The sequence below is a fragment of the Chrysoperla carnea genome, chromosome 2 (assembly GCF_905475395.1).
Source record: "Chrysoperla carnea chromosome 2, inChrCarn1.1, whole genome shotgun sequence".
NCBI lineage: Eukaryota > Metazoa > Arthropoda > Insecta > Neuroptera > Chrysopidae > Chrysoperla > Chrysoperla carnea.
Window position 1 is genome coordinate 33,059,127 of NC_058338.1, and position 19,279 is coordinate 33,078,405.

Below are 19,279 nucleotides of genomic sequence, written 5' to 3' on the forward strand. Positions count from 1 at the left end.
AAGTTAATATTGTTTATTAGGTATAATAAGAAAGCTAAATTTTTGTACGCTTAACGTAATCGAATTTGTGTAATAAAAAATTGAACTGTCTATACTCAAATATATACGAATTTTTATTGTTAAGCTTTTTTTACTATAATACTTACAAATTACATACTTGTAATTGTTACCATACAGTCTAGTAAATTCTAGAATTGTCACGTATGTTCTATTGCATATATTTTACTATAGAACGATATTGTTTGTTTCTTTTTGGAATTGTCTACATTACATTTGTTTATAATATAGTACTGTATGTGTGGTTAATTGTTAACACCACATAAATATTATACAATTTGCGCAAATTATGTTTTTGCGATTTTTGATATCGTAAAAGCCACACAGCCCTGTCGCATGTTATGCAATATGAATAAAAAAAATCAATTTTAGTTTATACTATTTAAATGCCCTTGAAGTTAAAAAAATTCTATTTATTTGTTTTTTTGAAAATAAGTTATTCAAAATTTTTTTAACTTTATAAATATTTTCATTATTTTTTAAAGCATACCTGTCTAAGATCACTGGCCAGGCATAGTATCTAAGAGTCATTTAAAAACGGCAGAAAATTTTAAAGGCTGTTGTTAAGGCCGAGGCTAGCAACTTTTGTTCTACAAAAATTTCCATAGCTTGTTTAGGTCGCCAATCAATGGTCTAAATGAATATCCACCAATTTTAAGCTTACTGGTTATGAAAATTATCAAACAAAACCTTCGCAACAATATCTCTAATTAATACGAAGCACTCTAAAAGTTGTATATGTTTGGTCTAAAATCTGTTTGTGATGGATTTTAGTAATAAATTTTTGGTTCCACTACCTTTCGAATTTGCTATGTTCTCATCAAATACTTTTGGAACTAATATCTGACTCTATATAATTCACAAGGTTCCTTTTTTTTCCATTTGGCAATGATCCAAATGCTACTCAAAAGAGAATATTCTAAAATAATGAATGAAATAGAAATTTAAAATAGACATTTGCTAATTAGCTTATTTTAAAATTTTGACCAATATTAAAACTTCTAACCTACATACATAAAAATTTTTAGGGCATATCATTCATTTTTAAATTTTCATCAGGAAAAGACATTTAATCTGATTTTTTTTTACGTTAAACGAACTCTGTACAATTTACTTAATTCATATTATGGTATAAGATAGGAATTAAAATCGACCAACACCCATCTACTTCCGTAATGGTTTGACTTAAAAAATATAGTCATACACTCATACGATTACTTCTAATTTTAATTTTTTCGCTGATTTGTTTTCCTTACGATTTTTTGCTTACTAATTATCGAGTTGTCTACCTTCTTTGCGCTCACTATCTCACTTGATAATAGTAATTACGATCCTTTGTCTCATCGAATCGCGAATTAAAATATGAAAAAAATTCGTAGCGCAGGAGCTGCGTTACCTACAAGGGAAATTTTTTTAGCAATTTAGCAATAAGTAGTCATACACTCATACGATTACTTTTAATTTTAATTTTTTCGCTGATTTGTTTTCCTTACGATTTTTTGCTTACTAATTATCGAGTTGTCTACCTTCTTTGCGCTCACTATCTCACTTGATAATAGTAAATACGATCCTTTGTCTCATCGAATCGCGAATTAAAATATGAAAAAAAATCGTAGCGTAGGAGCTGCGTTACCTACAAGGGAAATTTTTTTAGCAATGAGCTCTTAAGGTTCCAAATTCGTTGATTTTTCACAGAGAAACATTATTTGTGTTAGTAAAATTTTCCTTTGATATACTTTTGACTAGCTATTCTTTTTTTGCGGTACCACATGAAAATACTTTGTCACCAATAATCGTCAACTTACTCGACATTCAATATATTTTAATAATATGTAACCAGCAAAAAAAGCGTCATGCAGTCAACAAAATAAGTCACATTTTATTAATTTTAATTACTCATCACAATTTTTTAATTGACTTGTTATATATTTTTTATGAATGAAGTTTCAGCTTATCTATTGGTTCATTAATCGAAATTTATGTCCCTTCATACACATAACTAAACAACATAATACATTCTAAGAACGCAAGGGTTTGCCGATCGACGTTCAAACCAAATATTCTTATAGCTATGTTTCAAGTGCGAGTTTAGGGTTCCGTACCCGAAAAACTTCGTCGGATGTTTTTTAAATTTTGTAAATTTCACTTGTTTATTAAACTTCACTTGTTTCGTAGATTTGAATACTATTGTTGTAAATTACTATGGTTTTTAGTATCTATCTTTTTATTCAACGCCTGCTGAAAACCATTTTAAGCCTACTATCGCAATTCTATTTAAAAGCCACGAGTTGTCATGGAAAAGTAATTTTCCCAGTAAATTTTATATTCAGTAAGTTATTGACCAGTCCCAAAGCTTATAGATAGAATAGCTTATTTGATTTTGTTTCTTTTTTCTAAAACCTACACCCCCCCCCCCCTAAACGAAAAAGGGGGTTGTTAAAAGTTTGGCATGTCTAACTGTGTGTCTGGCTGTGGCATCGTACTTCCTAAACGGATGAATCGCTTTCGATTTTGATTTTTTGATAGGGGATTTAATTTATTCAGCGCTTCAAGAAAATCTAGGGGAGAGGTTCGGAGGATTTTTAAATTTTGTTTAATCTTACATTGTAGTTAATAAAACAGAAAATACCCCACTGATCTTTAGTTTTAAAACAGACAATACCCCACTGATCTTTAGCTTTATTTATTAACGGAAAATTTCTCATTTAAAATAAACATAAATTGAAAGTTCGATTTTATAAAATAATCTATAAAAATGCAACAACATTTTCTAAGTTTATCTGCTTGGTAACCAAAGTCATTGACGGTAACTTGATGAATGAAGTTTCAGCTTATCTATTGGTTAATTAATCGAAATGTAGGGCTAGGTAGGCTAAGTAACTTAGTAGGCTATACGATTTTAAAATAAATGTTCTAGAAACCAATCAATTTTTGAATCCTTTTCACACCTACTTAATGTTATTGCTCTGGTACTTCATGGAATTGGTAATTATAAGACAATTACTCCAAGCCACAAACACATTTGATACCATCTACTTTTTAAATTTTTGGAAAAAATTTTAAAGCTTGTTACTCCTTTATTCAGGGCCGTTACTAAGACGTGGCAATGTGGGCATCCGCCACAAACCCCACCGAATTTGAGGCACAAAACAGAAACTATGTTTTCGGCGTAAAACAGAAACAATAAACTCTGGCGTTTTTTATCTCCTTTTACTCTTATAAATTATTCAATGAATATCCTCCCACCCCATTATATTTGTAAATTTTGTAAAATATGTCATAATTTTTAATTATTTTATGTTTCTGTTTGATATTTGTGTCATTTATGTAGCACAAATTGTGGGCGCCAATATTATAGATTCGCCACTGACCATTAAAATTTGAAAACAATATTGCTATGATCGATATTAATATTATTGATGCTGAAGAGAAAGTTGTGTAAGCGTAATATAAAAAACTTAAACCAATTTAAACAAGCCTGGTGGTTATGGTCGATGAAGATCAGATCAATAGCCTTCTGATTCAGTAAATTATGTATTATATTCAGAATTCATTTTACACAACTTTGCATAGGGTCATAAACTTAGAGTTCATAATTATTTAACGTTCAAACACATAACCCTAGTCATTGTATAGTCGGGGTAAAAAATACATTCTCTCCAGCTATTCGACCGCCCCCCCCCCTCTCACAATTGTAGTAAACAAATTTCTCCTACTATTAGTGAAAATTTAAAATTGATCGAATAAATTATTAAAGTCATGAAAGCTACATCAAAGATGAATGTAAACCTGAGATTTCATAAAATTTTCGATTTCATTTTTCGGGATTAAAACAACAACTTTCTATCAGGAAGTTAATAATACAAAACTTTCAGTTTGATTTCACAAATCCTACCCTATCATGACAAAACGGTATTATTATTATTATAAGACCTTGATCTTGAAATACAACACTCGGGCTGGTATTAATGCTTCAAAAACTAGTTTTTTTTTTTCACGGGTAATTTTAATAAATCAAAAAACAAAATTACCTAATGTAATGTTATTAATATTATAGATTAGCTGACACGGCAAACTTCGTACCGCCTAACAGTCGATTCTTTATTCGGAACACCAGGTCTTCTGTATGGGAATATAGAAAAGTGTTGTTTTATTTAATTTTTCAGCCAATTTTTTAAATTTTTCTCTCCGTAAGAACCATCCTGGTACTTCAAGGTATTCTATTATAAAAAAAGAATTAGCGAAATCGGTTCAACTGTATCTATATCTAAGATAACTCTCTATTAAATTACCTTTTTCCTTAAAGCCTTCTGCAAGCTGAACCGATTTTTAATGTCATCGCCTATATTTTAGTTGTTTCGGATACTGAACCCTAAACTCGCACTTGAAACATAGCTAAAAACACTCTCCGTTAAATTACTTTTCCGAGGAAACAAAAAAAATCAAAATCGGTTCATTTTCGTTTAGGCATTACGATGCCACAGGCAGACAGACAGACAAACACACACACACATAGTGGTCAAACTTATAACACCTCTGTTTTTGGTTCGGGAGTTTAAACTGGAAATATCAAAAAATTTATTATTTTAACAAGTCCATTAAATTTTACTTCATATTGTTTTTAGTCCTTTTATTAAGAAAACATTAACCTCATTAAATCTTTAAAAAAAAATAAATAAATAATAATAATATTTATTAAAATTATTTCCTTTAAAAAAAAAATAATAATAATAACTATATACAAAATTAACATAAATTATTTTATTTAAAAATATTAAAATTTATTCTCCAACTGTTTATAAAATTATTTTTAAATATTATTAATCACTTATTTATTTGATTACTATTTTTTATTTGATGTAATTATTTATTAATGTTTTTAATTTTGACGTATCATAATATATGTTTTATAATTAATTCATTTTAATAACAAAGCAAATATTTTTAAATTAACTGATTAGAATGTAATTTTTTATTTGATAGAAGAGAAAAAATTTTCAAATCGCCTACGTGTGCAAATAGGGTGATTTACAAATCTAATTTTAGAGTAATTTTTTTTTTTTCAATTAAAGATTATCATGGAGTTTCTCAGACGTAAGAAATATTTTAAAAAGGTTGAAAGGCAAAAAAATCTCACATAAATGGGGAACATATAGACATCTTTCTTCAAACACTTCTAGTCTAAATGTAACATTTCTGTTCAACAATACAATTTAATAACTTTGAGTAATTAAAATCGTATCGAACTTTTGTTTTGGAGCACATCATGTTGCTTTTCCATTAATTTCGTCCAAAATACTATGAAAATTCTTATATTCAAGAACTGAATAAATAATCATTTTAAAAAAATCGACTTGAGCTTAGAATTGACCTTCAGGATAAAGTTAAGGTCAAATCCAAGGCCACCATTGATTTGTGTAAGAGCGAACGCCTAACATTTTTGTAATAATTATTTTTTCTCAGTTGTTATTTTCTAAAATTCAGGTGGAGGGACTCAAATTTTTTGAACACCTTGTATAATATAATAGATCCATTGTTCTTTAAAATATTCGATCTGATAAAATAAAATGAACTGTCCTGTATAAACACTGAAAACATAAAACGAAGTTCAAAAATAATCAATCTTATTTATTATATGTTTTGTGTTTTATAATATTATGTATGTTATATATGAAATATATGACGGTATACTAAGTTTAGTCCCAATTAACTTTGTAACGATTAAAAATATTGATATTAGAGACATAATTTTGGTATAGGTGTATATAAAATCCATTTCCGGCTGTCCGTCTGAATGTCTGCAGTCTGTCTGAAGTTTTTATAGCGTGCTTAGGTCAATTTTATCTTGTAAACCGCCAGAGATAGAACAAAAGTAAATGTAAAAAATGTTCCTTATAAAAAAATAAACAACATTTGTTTGAAACATTTTTTCGTTAACATCACTGTTTACCCATGAGGGTGCAAATTAGGAGCAAACTATATGTATTATATGAGAATATCAGTTATATGTGTGTGTGTGACATGTAAGGGTGGCTATCTTTCATTACTTACATGACCTAAAAAAACAAACGATTGCGTAATCAACACTGTCATGATATTTTAACAATTAACTCAGTCAATTTTCTCTTTTCTCTTGTTTTATAATAATAATAGACACTTTTATTGTTATGTTATCAAAATCATATAAATTAAAAATTGAAAAAAATCCCCGACACACAAAATCATGTCTAATCGATTCGTCTGTGGCATTGTAGCTCCTAAACGGGGAAACGGGTGAAGAAAGTTTACTAGATTTTCGTCCAACAAACTATTGATCCTTATTTACGGATATTTTTTCAGGCATTGCAGGCGAGCATTCTTTCACTGAACCAACGATCCGAATTAAAATAACATTTTATCATAATCATTTACACTTGTTTAAACAATAATAATTTTCATTATCTACTCAATGATTCACATTATCAATGTAAAAATAACATTATTTTTATCGAAATAGACCGACCTCGTTACCATTTGTAGTGTTTTATTAAGTTATTAAGTTGTTAAAATTCATTTATTTTAAAGAAATATTTTCTTCTCAGAGATTTTTTACACTTTTAGCAAAATCTACGATACATAAAAAAAAGTTAAAAATTAAACCACTTAAAAACAATTAAGCAAAATGTTAAAGCTACGTGCAAATTTTAAACTCCTTATCTTTAATAGTTTTGGAGAAAATGAACATCAAAGTTTTGTTCTAAGTTGCGCCCTCACGGGTAAACAGGGATGTTTCTAACGGTTTACAAGATAGGTCCTGCGAGCCCAAGACCTTAATTTATGTTGCTCACTTTTTACGTGGTTTCAGCTTAATATCTGTTTTCTTTTATGAGATATCGTGTTGACAGGCACAAAGACAGACAACTGGAAATGGACTACTCAGGTGATTTTATGAACACCTAAACCAAAATTTTGTTCGTAGCATCAATATTGGGACAAACTTGGGACAAAACTTAGTATACCTTGATAAATATTACATATCTGCAAGTTATACAAATTAAACAAATACGTGTGTTTCATTATCACTTCAGAGTTTTTAAATCCAGTAAAAATTCCCTCTGGGTTTTTGAACTACTTGAACCTCACTCATCGGTGGTTTTTGTAGACATTTTTCTGGTAACACTTGCCAAGTTTTATTATAAGGTGTTAATAAAAAAAATTATTCCGCCCTTATTATAATTATAGAAAAATTAAGCGACATTACTTTGTCATATGTTAATTCAACGTGATTTATTTGTACAAAATTATGAAATATAAAAAATATGTAGCTGTAATTATGCCTATTTTGAAATTTATTTTATTGCAAAATATTTTCTTTATACAGAAATTAATACTGAAATTTATGTTCTTTAAATTGTTCGTAATCTCTAAATTTCGTTCGAAATTGAGAATAAAAACTTATCTAAGAAGTATGAAATATTTTTCAAGGTGATAATATAATCTTACAGAAAAAAAACTATGCTCTTGAGTCTCATTATCATCCAAATTGAGAATTTCTTTACGTTTAAAATTGATTGGAAAATATAAACGATCTAAAATTTAGATTATATTCTTAGAAATAAAAATAATTCACCAGGAAGATAATTAATTGAATAACAAATTAAAAAACACCCTGAAAATTGCCATAAAATCTAACCGAAAAGAGAATTTGACACTTTCGAGAATTTTCATATATGAAAAATATTAGGCTAGGCATAACTAAGTGATAGAATAACTCCTAAGGGATGCGTTGTAGGAAGGAGGATTTATGCGTTGTAGGAAAATGACATCATAATAAACAAAATAAAAAGTAAAAGCTGTTTATTTGGTCATTTAATTCATTATTACGTCTTAATTTGTTACCTTCCCTTGGAAATTTCCACGTGCTTACTTTAGGAAATAATAAAAAGCAATTTTTATCGAGTCTTGTAAATAAAAACTATGAAGATTGAAGGATAGATATATATTGTTTTATGCAAATATGTGTATGTACTTCTTTCTTCCTGCAAGGAACAAGTTCAAGCAAAATCTAGAATGTTCTAGAAAAACAATATTTAAAACCTATTTAGAATTTTTTTTAATACAAGATAACATTTGTAACAAAAATTGCAGATAAATAAATTAATTTAATAACAGAAAATATTGCTGATGTAAAAATAATATTCAATTTGAACATGGTATCTTCTTTCTTTAGTTTGATTCAGGTTCCTTTGTTTTTTTTTTTCAAACAATAATAAAAGAATCGCAGTATGATCATAGTGCGCATGTGTCATAAAATGTATAAATAAACCAGTAGGTACAATAACAAAATTACAATCAGTAAAATAAGTCAGTCAACATAAACGAAACTCGTTGCAAAGTGTGTGATTTTACTTTAAAAGTAATATTCAAGTGAATTTATTTTTTCCAAATAATAAATATGTCCGAATCTCATTTTGACGAATACGAACATTATAATTTTGAAATTGATAAGCATATACATTCAGGCCATAGTGGAAAACAACGTAGCAAAAAAGAAGCAAGTGAACATACAAATCATTATGATCCAAGTGGACATTCTAGAAAGATTTTAACAAAATTAATGAATACTGAACATAACAAGAAAGTAGTGCCACCAGCAAAAAATTAACCACCAGCATAATGAAAAGTGTGTGAAAATTTAAAGACGATTATATTTATTACTCTTATATGGTATTTGTGATTTTTGGACAATGATGATAATATTGTTTTTGTGTAAATTATCAAATTGATTTATACCCTCAAGGTTATTGAAAATATTATTCGCATTTATTATTTTAACACAGATGTTCTCTCTGTCTATTATATTGGTTTTCTATATATACAATATACATGCGCATTCAAATCAAGGTGATAACATCAACCCAGAGCGGACACCGTTACAGTTGTTGCCGATGAAGGTTACTATGGGTGCTTCGAGAATATTCAATCTGTGATACTTTATTGGTCAACTGTTTTTGTGTTCCTTTATTTCATTATAAATATAATGATTTGTTCAAAAGTCTGTGTTAATTTATATTATTTTTTTTAATAATTTATAAATTATTTGTAATACTGAATAATAATTAAGTAAAACAATTTTTTTTTTTAAATACGAATTGTATTTTATATCTTTCAATCCTTATCCTTTGCAGTATTTGATGAACCCTCGGGCCTAGATATAGAATCTACTGTAAAATCTGATGAAAACTAAACTTTACAGGTGTTTCTACTGTGATGTCATTAATTCTTTGTCAGGTATATGACCGTGACCTATTTTTTTTTGTTTTGTAGACAATGTATAATTGAGGGTAGGTGGATTTTAAAACAAACTGATAATGAAAAAATATGTGTTAGGTATATTAATAGTTACAAAAATCGGTTAATCACTGTTAATTATTTTAATAAAATTCGTACTATGCTGACTTTTATGTATAATTTATTTCTTTATTAAACAAAAAAATTCAAATAATTACCATACATGACAGTTCGTAACTTTGTTACGTATAAACATTTGTATAACATATACTGCAATAACAGATACGTAGTACAAGTTGCCTATTTATTAAATTGTTTAAGTTAATTTTATACGGAGAATTTCAATAATTAACAATTAATTGTTTAGCAAAATGCGAACGGTTTCTTTCATTTTCCTTTATTTGTAATAATTTTAGATAAACAACTTCTAAAACAGTTTACTGTTTTCATAAAAGGAGCGTTACACCGTACGACGGGATAGATATTTAATTTTTTTTCCTTTTAACACTTCAGCCTTAGAGTAAAGGAGTAGCGCATCCTCGAGTTCACTTCTGTGCCCTCAAAATGAGTCCTGGTAGAGTTCAAAAGTAAATACTTTTGGGGCATGTATTTACACATATTCTTAATAATATTATTATTATTACCGTGGCTAGAAATTGATACAAAATAATGTGCGATGACCATTAGCGAGTACTACTTTCCCCTTCCAATTAACGTACGGTTCATAGCCCTACGATTTTTCTTTGTAAATTTGGCACCCTCATACATTATTTATCTCGAATGCTAAGTTAACAGAATATGCGGACGGTTTTTTTCTGCTATACATAAGCTCATCCTCATATGATAGACTATTCAAAAAAGTCATGGTTTTTCTTGTTGTTGTTGCAGAGACATACTTGCCAAAAATGGATCAGCTATGGATGCAACATTAGCTGCATTATTTTGTAATGGGGTAGTTAATATGCAAAGTATGGGTTTAGGGGGTGGATTTTTTATGACTGTTTATATAAATGAAACAAGAGAAGCGGTTGTTTTGAATGCTCGAGAAAAGGCACCATTAAATTCATCATTAAATATGTTCAATGGTGATTCACAAAAATCTAAAGTTGGTAAGTTCAAAATGATAAGAATTTTTCTTTACAAATTTGGTCTCTTTGGACCATTGCATGGCTTTTATTAATGTATACTTTACAGGGCCATTAGCAGTAGCAGTTCCTGGAGAATTGCGAGGATATTGGGCGGCTTATAAACGATTTGGTAAATTACCATGGAAAGACATCATTGAGCCAACAATAAAAATTTGTGAAAGTGGTTACAATATGACAGCACATCAGCATTTTTCGTTATCAAAGAGTCCATCTGTTAGAAACGACCCTGTTTTAAGGTAATAACCAGTAAAGATTACCTACATTTTATTCTTCAAGCCTGAATTTTAAATATTCTGCCTTGAGTTTAATCAATTTATAATAATGTAACAACAAGCGCTAGTGCTTTTAAAGATGGAGCAGAAACTATTTTCTATCTTATCATCTTGAGTTATCTACATTTGTAGATCAATATTTTCGGAAGTTTTGCTTCTTTTTTACACAACCGAAGCTAATTACAATTTTATTTATATTTAAGACTTGGCATCATAATAGTTTCTATCATCCAATAAATTGAATGATCATTTAATGACAGGATGATTACAAAAAATAACTGCTTGCGATTACTCAAGGATTACTCAAATAGTATAGGCAACATATATCACATCCATGTAAACTTGATGCATCAATCTTTACCTATGTATAAAATCTTAATTAAATCATCAATATTCAATCAGTGAATATTATCGTATTCGGTCTCGTTCGGTTAAGTTTAAACGCTATCTCTAAAGACTATGTTTAAATACTATCTCTTAAGCCGGAGTTACTGAACTTGTTTATAATACACCGGCTTCAAAGATAGCGTGTAAATGTGCAGATCAGTGCTGGAAAATGTAATAAGTATAGTATTTTTATTTTTTAGAGAGTTATTTATCGATAAAGAAACAAATAAATTTAAACCAGCTGGTAGTTTAATCAAACCAAAAAAAATATGCAATACACTAAGGATAATTGCTGAAAATGGGGGTGATGATTTAAATAATGGAACTTTATCAAAAATATTGAGTGAAGATATAAAAGAAATGGGTGGAATTATTACAGAAGAAGATTTGAATACATACGAGTAAAAATAACTTGAATTAAAATAGTGGCGGATTTGTAAGCACGAGTCTAGGCTAAATAGACTATTATTCAATTTTGTCAAGCAGAAAACGAAATAATTTTAATGAATAGAAAATTGAAAAATACAAACACGGATCTCTTGGATTCATGCATGCCTTAATTAATTGTTAACGAATGTCTATTTGTTTAATAAATTTTACTTAATAGAGAATTGAAAAAAATACACAAAGCTCAAGAATCGTACTAGGATCTCTTGGATTTATGGCAAGCGTGTTAACCACTTGACCAGTGATGCTGTGATAAAATTTATTCGACATTTATTATGTTTGTTTGCAGTGTACGCTTTTTTTTTTAAATTTAGTACACAAACAAATTATAAGTTAAAGAAATACTTTTCTATATTGAAATAGCCGAAGGTGTAACTACACTACAAATCTGCCACGAAAAAATGAAATGTAATATTAACATTGTTTATAATATTTAATTAATTTTTTAGACCCGTGTGGACTGAACCAATAAAAGTAACATTACGAGATGATGACGTATTATATACTGTACCACCCCCAGCTAGTGGTGTTTTATTAGGATTAATTTTAAACGTATTAAATCAATATAATTTTACTGAAGAGAGTATTGCTGATATTGATGATCGAGTACTTACATATCATAGAATTATTGAAGCATTTAAATATGCTTTTGCTAAACGAACCGAATTGGGTGATTTAAACTTTTTGAAAGATGGAAAAGCGGTAAGTTATTAATTTTTTTACGATATAGTGTATTAACAATGATATTTCAGTTATCATGTTTGAGGAAATTATTCAACTACTACACTTTTATTGTACGATTACCTTTCTTTTCGAACTAAAAATTGACGGTATTAATTAATTTAAACCATCAATTACAGAAAAAGTTTTGTCTAAGTTTAATTTTTAATCAAAATATTGAATTTATGTTTTCTAAAAATTCAAATTCTTCTAATTTATTAAGGAAATAAAGCATTTGACTCAGGAATCCGCGCCTGTAGATTTTTATGGGAGCCTGAGGAATATGTTGACTAAGTGTACTCATCGATATCATATTACTGCGAACTCAAGTTTTTCGATTTACGCTCATAAAGTGGGGCAGAAGTACTCTATTTCCGGACACCACATTTTTTTTTCAACGGTTCCCATAAAAATGTACTAACGCGAAGTCGGTTCCTGTGTCAGACCCCATGTTTATAATGACATTTTCGATTGTCATTTTCATTCTTTTATAGTCTAGCTGCTAAAATTAAAAATTGCAAGATTTCGTTGTGTGGCGCGCTGTAACTAACATTTAGTCTGTACGTTTTATGAATGTTCATCCATTTAGTATTACACATATTCCCCAAAATAATCATTACTTCGTATGTGAATATAGATAGACATTTATTATTTTCATTGCCGTTTATTAATCTTATTTAAAACTTTTAGATGGTCAAAAATTTAACATCACAAGCTTATGCTCAACAAATTTACCATCAAATAAATGACAGTCGAACATATCAAGATCCAGAGCATTATGGTGCCAAAGCTTACACCAAAAACAACCATGGTACTGCACATATTTCAGTACTTGCACCTAATGGAGATGCTGTTTCTGTTACCAGCACCATTAATATCTAGTAAATTATTAAAATTCAGTAGTATTTTAAATTATTTTGTATTAATTTGGTAATATTTTATAGCTTTGGTCCTTCAATCACTTCACAACGAACAGGAATTATATTGAACAGTGGAATGGATGATTTTTCGTCACCTGGTTATGAGAATTACTTTGGTTTACCATTCTCACCAGCAAATGCAATTGCGCCGGGTAAACGACCACTGTCGTCTATGACGCCGTCTATTATTACAGACAAAGATGGAAATGTAAAAGTTGTTGTTGGAGCAGCGGGTGGAACGCGTATCACAACAAGTGTAGCTTATGTAAGATGAAGTCATAATATATTTATTATTTATTGTTGATTCTTTCCATCAAGAAAGTCAAAAAATTCCATCGCAGATTTCGCTCGCGGTTCTGAAAATTTTTCTGAACTCTCTGTTTTGAGTTCACGCTGGAGGAGCTGAACAGCTACCTAGTCAGCGGAAATGCGTTTCATAAATGCCTGCATTTACAGGAGAAAATTGTTAGTTCAAGTTAATTCCTAAAGGTTGACCCCTCAAACTAAAATTTATTTTAATTAAACTTAATTAATAAATTTTATTCATTTATTAAAGGTTTTAATGCAAATTTTATGGTTTGGTAAAAATGTAAAACAAGCCGTGGATGCGCCAAGAATACATCATCAATTATATCCAATGGATGTTAAATACGAATATGGTGTTTTGCGACAAGTAATAGAAGGTTTAGAACATTTAGGTCACAAAATGGATAATGCACGTTTGGCAGCCTCAGTTGTTTGTGCAATTGTAAAAGAAGCTGGAAAAATATTAGCGAATGCTGATTACAGAAAAGGTGGTGAAGTGTTTGGACTTGATTAAATTTTATTTGCTATTCATCAGTGGGTACTCAAATTTTCTTTACACCAATGAATATTTTAAACAGTATTATTGATAGTAAAGATATCATCTGCAGTGCAGATTTAGATTAATACGTTGTACCTCTGCAATCTCTATTGATTTTAAATATAAAAATCGCATCAAATAATTTTCTTATTTATTTTATTAATTTAGACAAATACCATTTAAGTATGAATCGTTGTATATTATTTTAAAACTCTGTCAGTATTTTAATGTTTACCAGGGATGTATTCGGGTTTAGTTTATCTTTTATCTATGATTCTCGGTTTTCGCTCTATTTCAATCAATTTTATTGACCAATTATATTTTATTCATTTATGAAACTCAATTTTATTATCTTAAATACATCTCTGGTAAAATGATAAGCTCGGATTACGTTTAAAATTTGAGGAAATGTTCAAATGACACTGTTAATAAAAGCAAAAATTTAATTCGAAATTTGAAAATTATTTTTTCAATAAATTTTAACAAAATCTCTGATTTTATGATATACAAGGTGCTTTTTACTTGACATTTGCCAAAAATGTACGAAAGAAATTTGAAAAAAAATTATCGATGATTTCGTGTTTAAATAAAAACATTTCAAATCATAGATAAAATTGCTTCAAATATAGGCTTCCATTTGAAAAAATGAAGTTGACCACCATTTAACCTAGAACCTATCCACCTAAATATAAACATGTATTTGGAATTGATCAAGGCTCTCAAATGATCAAACTTTTGTTTCAAACAATTTTTTGGCAAATGTCAATTTAAAAAAGAAGACGCCCTGTATATTATAATAATTTCAATTGATCACACTTGTATGCATACTTTATCGAAATCGAAATAATTTTATAACAATTATGTATTTTAATTAAAATTTTCAATATTCTTAACTCTATGTCGAGTATTCGATTGTCGATAAAGTGAAATGAAATTTTTTTTTATTGTAAATCTTCCAATATCAATAGTAAATATTAGAATTATTGCAAAAAAGACTGTGATTATTTTTTAAATAAACCATTATTCAAAATAAAGTGAAGATTGATTTTAAAAATATTTTGTTTTTTATTTTCCTAACAAAAAAATCCAATAAATTCGACATGATATCAATTCTATTGAATTGAATCGCAAATTTGTTGCAGAAAATGAAATTTACTTCAATTTATCATCTAACCACTTTTAATATTTACCATCAATCAGTGGGTGCGTTTGGTCGTTATGGAAAAAAATTGATTGAAATTAATTTAATTAAAAGTAACCATGAACACTAATCGACAAACAAGTTATCATTCACTCACATAAAACATTATAGACTGGATATCTGGAGCATCCGGATTCGAATCCAGGCTTCCGGGTAATTTTTTCGTTTCTTTCTATTTGTTCAACAGAAATACGTAATGTGCGTTTTCTATTGAAGTGTACAGTCCTATCCTCATATATTAAGTGATATAATGTGTTGACATAGCAAAAGCTATTAATAGTATCATTTAGGAGGGACTTTGTCTTATACAAAATTTGAAATAATTGTAAAAATTTAGTTTCATAGTAATTCGAAACGTTTTTGTGTTTTGTATACACAAACATACAAATAGAATCTAGACACGAAGAGGTTACATATTGTTTGTGTCACTCGCATAGAAAATTAGTGACGGAGTTGACCGGATATCTAGGGGAAGTCGAAAGTCATAGACCGGATATCTACTCTTTATTTGTTCAAATCATAGGCGTGTTTATTAACAAATAAAATTTCAAAAAAAATATGCCTCATCTGGTTATCAGATGTATGAAGGTTGACATTATACCGTTTTCTGTACTAAAATGCTTTTTACAAAAGAAAGTTTATAAAGAAAAGAAAGTTAAAAAATATTGATATTTAAAGGTTAATTATTTTAAAACATGTTCTAAGTTTGAAACAATTTATTGTTCAAGTTTCAATTTTAACAAAAAGTTATAATATAAATTACATATTTGAAATTTAATATCTAGTATGAATGTGACTATTTCTGTTTATTTACAATCTTAATGTTCTTCTTCATAGCCGCTTGGTAAGGGGTTTACATGTGGGTTATGGAATAAACTGCGTTGTCCATCTCCCCATGGGAAACGCTAGAAATTTAAACAAAATTGCTTTTAAATATTTTATGAATAATATATAATAATAAATTTTTGAAATTTTGAGTGGGGATCGCCGATGTATAATTAATACATAGATAGCTTTTAAGGAAAAATTCTAAAAATCGACTTGAAGTCCCCACAAACCATCTATTAATGGTCCTGATATTTGGTTCTTTCCAGGATAATGGCCAAATTGTTATAGTTAGTTTTCTTCCATATGCACAGAATAACCCATTGGAAGCGAAGCTAATTTATTTTTATTGTGCAATAATACTACTTTAAGACTAGTTTTATATAATATTACTATAAAATACTATATCATCCTACTTAATGTGATAGAATGTTTTGAATAGTTTTCCTATTTTTGGGAGGTCAAAATCTATAAGAAAATGTGTAATTTGCAGTAACAGATACACGACCGGATAAAAGAAATTTCTTTCCGATACTTCAAAATGCTATTAGATTGAGATAAAATAAATGTGTATACAAAAAAATAATAAATACTATTCCAGTAAATTTTTACTCTTTAACATCTTTAAAATTAAACAAGATTTCTGTTAAGAACTCTGTTAGTACTCGTCAAATTCCATAATTAATTTATCACCTAACATTATGAATTTAAAACGAGGTTTATCTGAATTTTATTAGTTATGCTTGAAAAGCACATTAACTTGTGTTTTGTTATAATAGTCAAAACTTTGTTTAAAATATGTAAGATAATAAATAAGTTATTTATTGCATTATATTCGTTTATTGTGAAGTTTATTGATAAATGAGCGTAACCTCGCTCGTCTAGCTTTTCCGATAGAGGTCATAGTCTCGTTAGAGGCCTAATTCGACCTTGTTATATAACTTATACGGTGAATAATCCGGGTTGCCAACAATCCCAGTTAAATCATCGTACTAGGTACATGCTTATCATAATAATGTATTATTTAGAATTTACCTTGTTTCTGATTCTCATATGTTCATAAGGGACAAATTCGGCTCTTTCATGGTGTTGTCCGTGAGCTAAATATACATTTACCATACATACGGCAATAGCTGGGAAAGCTAAGAATAAGGACATATTCTTCCACATTTTCCATCCATCTAAAATTATATTTAACCGTAAATATTTTGAATTACGTAATTATCATCAAAAATTATTAAATCATATAAAGTCCATACCATGATGTCCAGCTGTAGCAGCTGTACCTTGAACTTGAGCATTTCGTGCAACATTTGTTGCAATATAACGACGAATTGAGTGATTTATTAAGTTTGCCATTTTTACACTTATGAAAAATAATAATTTCTGGACAATTCTGTTATCAGAACATTGACAAACCTATCGACAGCAAATCCTAGAATAAGTTCGATTAATATTAAACCATATACTTTACGTTCCTTTTTAATACTAATGCTGCTCTACACTTTTTTAATTTTACTTGTACCTAAACTATGGAGTGTAGAGTAAAAGGAGAATCATCTCTGTATACAAAAAATGTCCCTCGTAAAGCATTAAATAAGGAAGGCGCAAAAGTGTACATTTTAAAAGATGTGCTCAAAGTAAAAAGAGTAGGATAGATAACTAAACAAAGTTAAAAGAGAAGGATTCAGACAATACCCTTTGCTTACACCAGCGCCACTCTGGACGGTTTTTGGACTGTTATTTATAGCTTACAGTTGGACAATTTTTTATATTTTCGCCCATATGAGATGGTTCTCCTTATACCTCTACCCGATCCATAACCTAAACTTAAAACAGTGACGCTAGCATTCTGGACAGCATATTAATATTAATAAAGGAACACAATCGCAATTATTGATCCATTTACAAAGAATTTAGAATTGCATTATAAACGAAAGCTAGGTTTCAAAATTATTCAAAATCGAAATTGATATTTGAATTATTGAAACAATTCAATATCGATTTATTTCTAATAGTTGGCAATTGTTACAATTATTAATTATCCACTAATTGTTAAAGGTATCTCTGTGTAACAAAATGTGCACGTGTTTTATCTTTCTAAGTGATATTACTATATGATATGTTATAGCTATATCACTCAGAATGGTAAAGCATGTGCACATTTTGTGAGATAGGTTAATTCAGGAACCCATTAATTTATCTATGTTTTTTAAGAATGCATTCGTCAAAAATAATCACCGAAAACAAGTGTTACCACGAAGAAAAAAATGACGGCAAATAAATTGGTATTAATTTCAAGGATAAACAGTTTATGGTAGTGTCACATAAGGCCAAAATCAATCTTTATCCTTCCTGTAGAGCTGGATTAATAAATCGATCTAATTAGACCCGAGGTCAGCGACCCAAGCCACCAAAGTATCTCTATTGGTACTATTAATACATGGGGACTGCAACCCTTATAAGTGATTCAACCAAGGGTTCCATTAGTCAATATATTTATTCCAACCATGCCTTCATGAGAAAAAAATTAACATTTGCATTTTGACTATTTTCGATGTACGCATATACAATTACTATAGCATCTTTATATACAAAAGTAGCGAAATAATCTGAAATGCCGTACAATCTCATAAGCTATGTATTATTTATGACTAAGAATAGTAAAGACGGGATTATTTAAATATAAAATTAGGATTTAAAATTAGCACTAAGTTTTACCTATTGTGACACCTGAAGTGACCTTCCGACATAACATGTTTAAGATCAAATTTTTTTTATATGAATCAAATTTATGTTGCCCTTATGCAAAAAATATTTATACTTGTAGTTTATTGCCAATATCACAAATAAAAATAGCGTAATTTGCGACTTAATTTTCACTCAAATTAAAATTTTGGGGAGTATGCATAATGAAAATTATCCAATTCGAGATAAATTGCCCAAAATGACAAGCCAGTTTGGAGCTTAATTTTGTATAAAATTATCATAATATAAAGAGTTTGACAACAATAATTCAGAAAACTAAATAAAAAGGAAAAATAATATCATTTTTTTTTCTCCGGTGATGTAATTTTTAACATTCTTCATATAGATTATTATTAGTAGTGTTCGTTAAACTTCTTTGTAGTAATTATTCCAAATATCACGTTCAATACTCTAACAACGCTGTCGCAAAGAATTATGGG

General features: G+C 28.9%; 3 protein-coding genes across 5 annotated transcripts in view; 2 read left to right on the forward strand and 1 right to left on the reverse strand.

Moving 5' to 3' along the window:
- LOC123293411 (scoloptoxin SSD14-like) overlaps positions 1–14,542 on the forward strand; it is a 40,044-nt gene extending 25,502 nt beyond the window's left edge. For 2 of the 3 annotated variants that reach the window (XM_044874227.1, XM_044874228.1), the window contains exons 3-9: positions 10,216–10,436; positions 10,522–10,711; positions 11,335–11,535; positions 12,031–12,283; positions 12,992–13,182; positions 13,246–13,486; positions 13,778–14,541. In XM_044874227.1, coding sequence (XP_044730162.1) covers positions 10,216–10,436; positions 10,522–10,711; positions 11,335–11,535; positions 12,031–12,283; positions 12,992–13,182; positions 13,246–13,486; positions 13,778–14,041 — 1,561 coding nt within the window. In that variant the 3' untranslated portion in view covers positions 14,042–14,541. Of the gene's footprint in view, positions 1–10,215; positions 10,437–10,521; positions 10,712–11,334; positions 11,536–12,030; positions 12,284–12,991; positions 13,183–13,245; positions 13,487–13,777 lie in introns of all 3 variants that reach the window. The other variant, XM_044874226.1, reaches the window with a different exon arrangement.
- On the forward strand, positions 8,372–9,104 carry LOC123293453 (nuclear protein 1). Its single transcript, XM_044874282.1, has one exon. The coding sequence runs from the start codon at positions 8,492–8,494 to the stop codon at positions 8,699–8,701; it is 210 nt and encodes a 69-aa protein (XP_044730217.1). The 5' UTR covers positions 8,372–8,491; the 3' UTR covers positions 8,702–9,104.
- A 1,470-nt stretch (positions 14,543–16,012) lies between the features above and the next one.
- On the reverse strand, positions 16,013–17,538 carry LOC123293450 (cytochrome c oxidase subunit 6A2, mitochondrial). Its single transcript, XM_044874278.1, has 3 exons — positions 17,351–17,538; positions 17,127–17,272; positions 16,013–16,171 (listed from the first exon to the last, which is right to left on the reverse strand). The coding sequence occupies exons 1-3, from the start codon at positions 17,448–17,450 to the stop codon at positions 16,085–16,087; spliced, it is 333 nt and encodes a 110-aa protein (XP_044730213.1). The 5' UTR covers positions 17,451–17,538; the 3' UTR covers positions 16,013–16,084.
- Between the last annotated feature and the right edge of the window lie 1,741 nt (positions 17,539–19,279).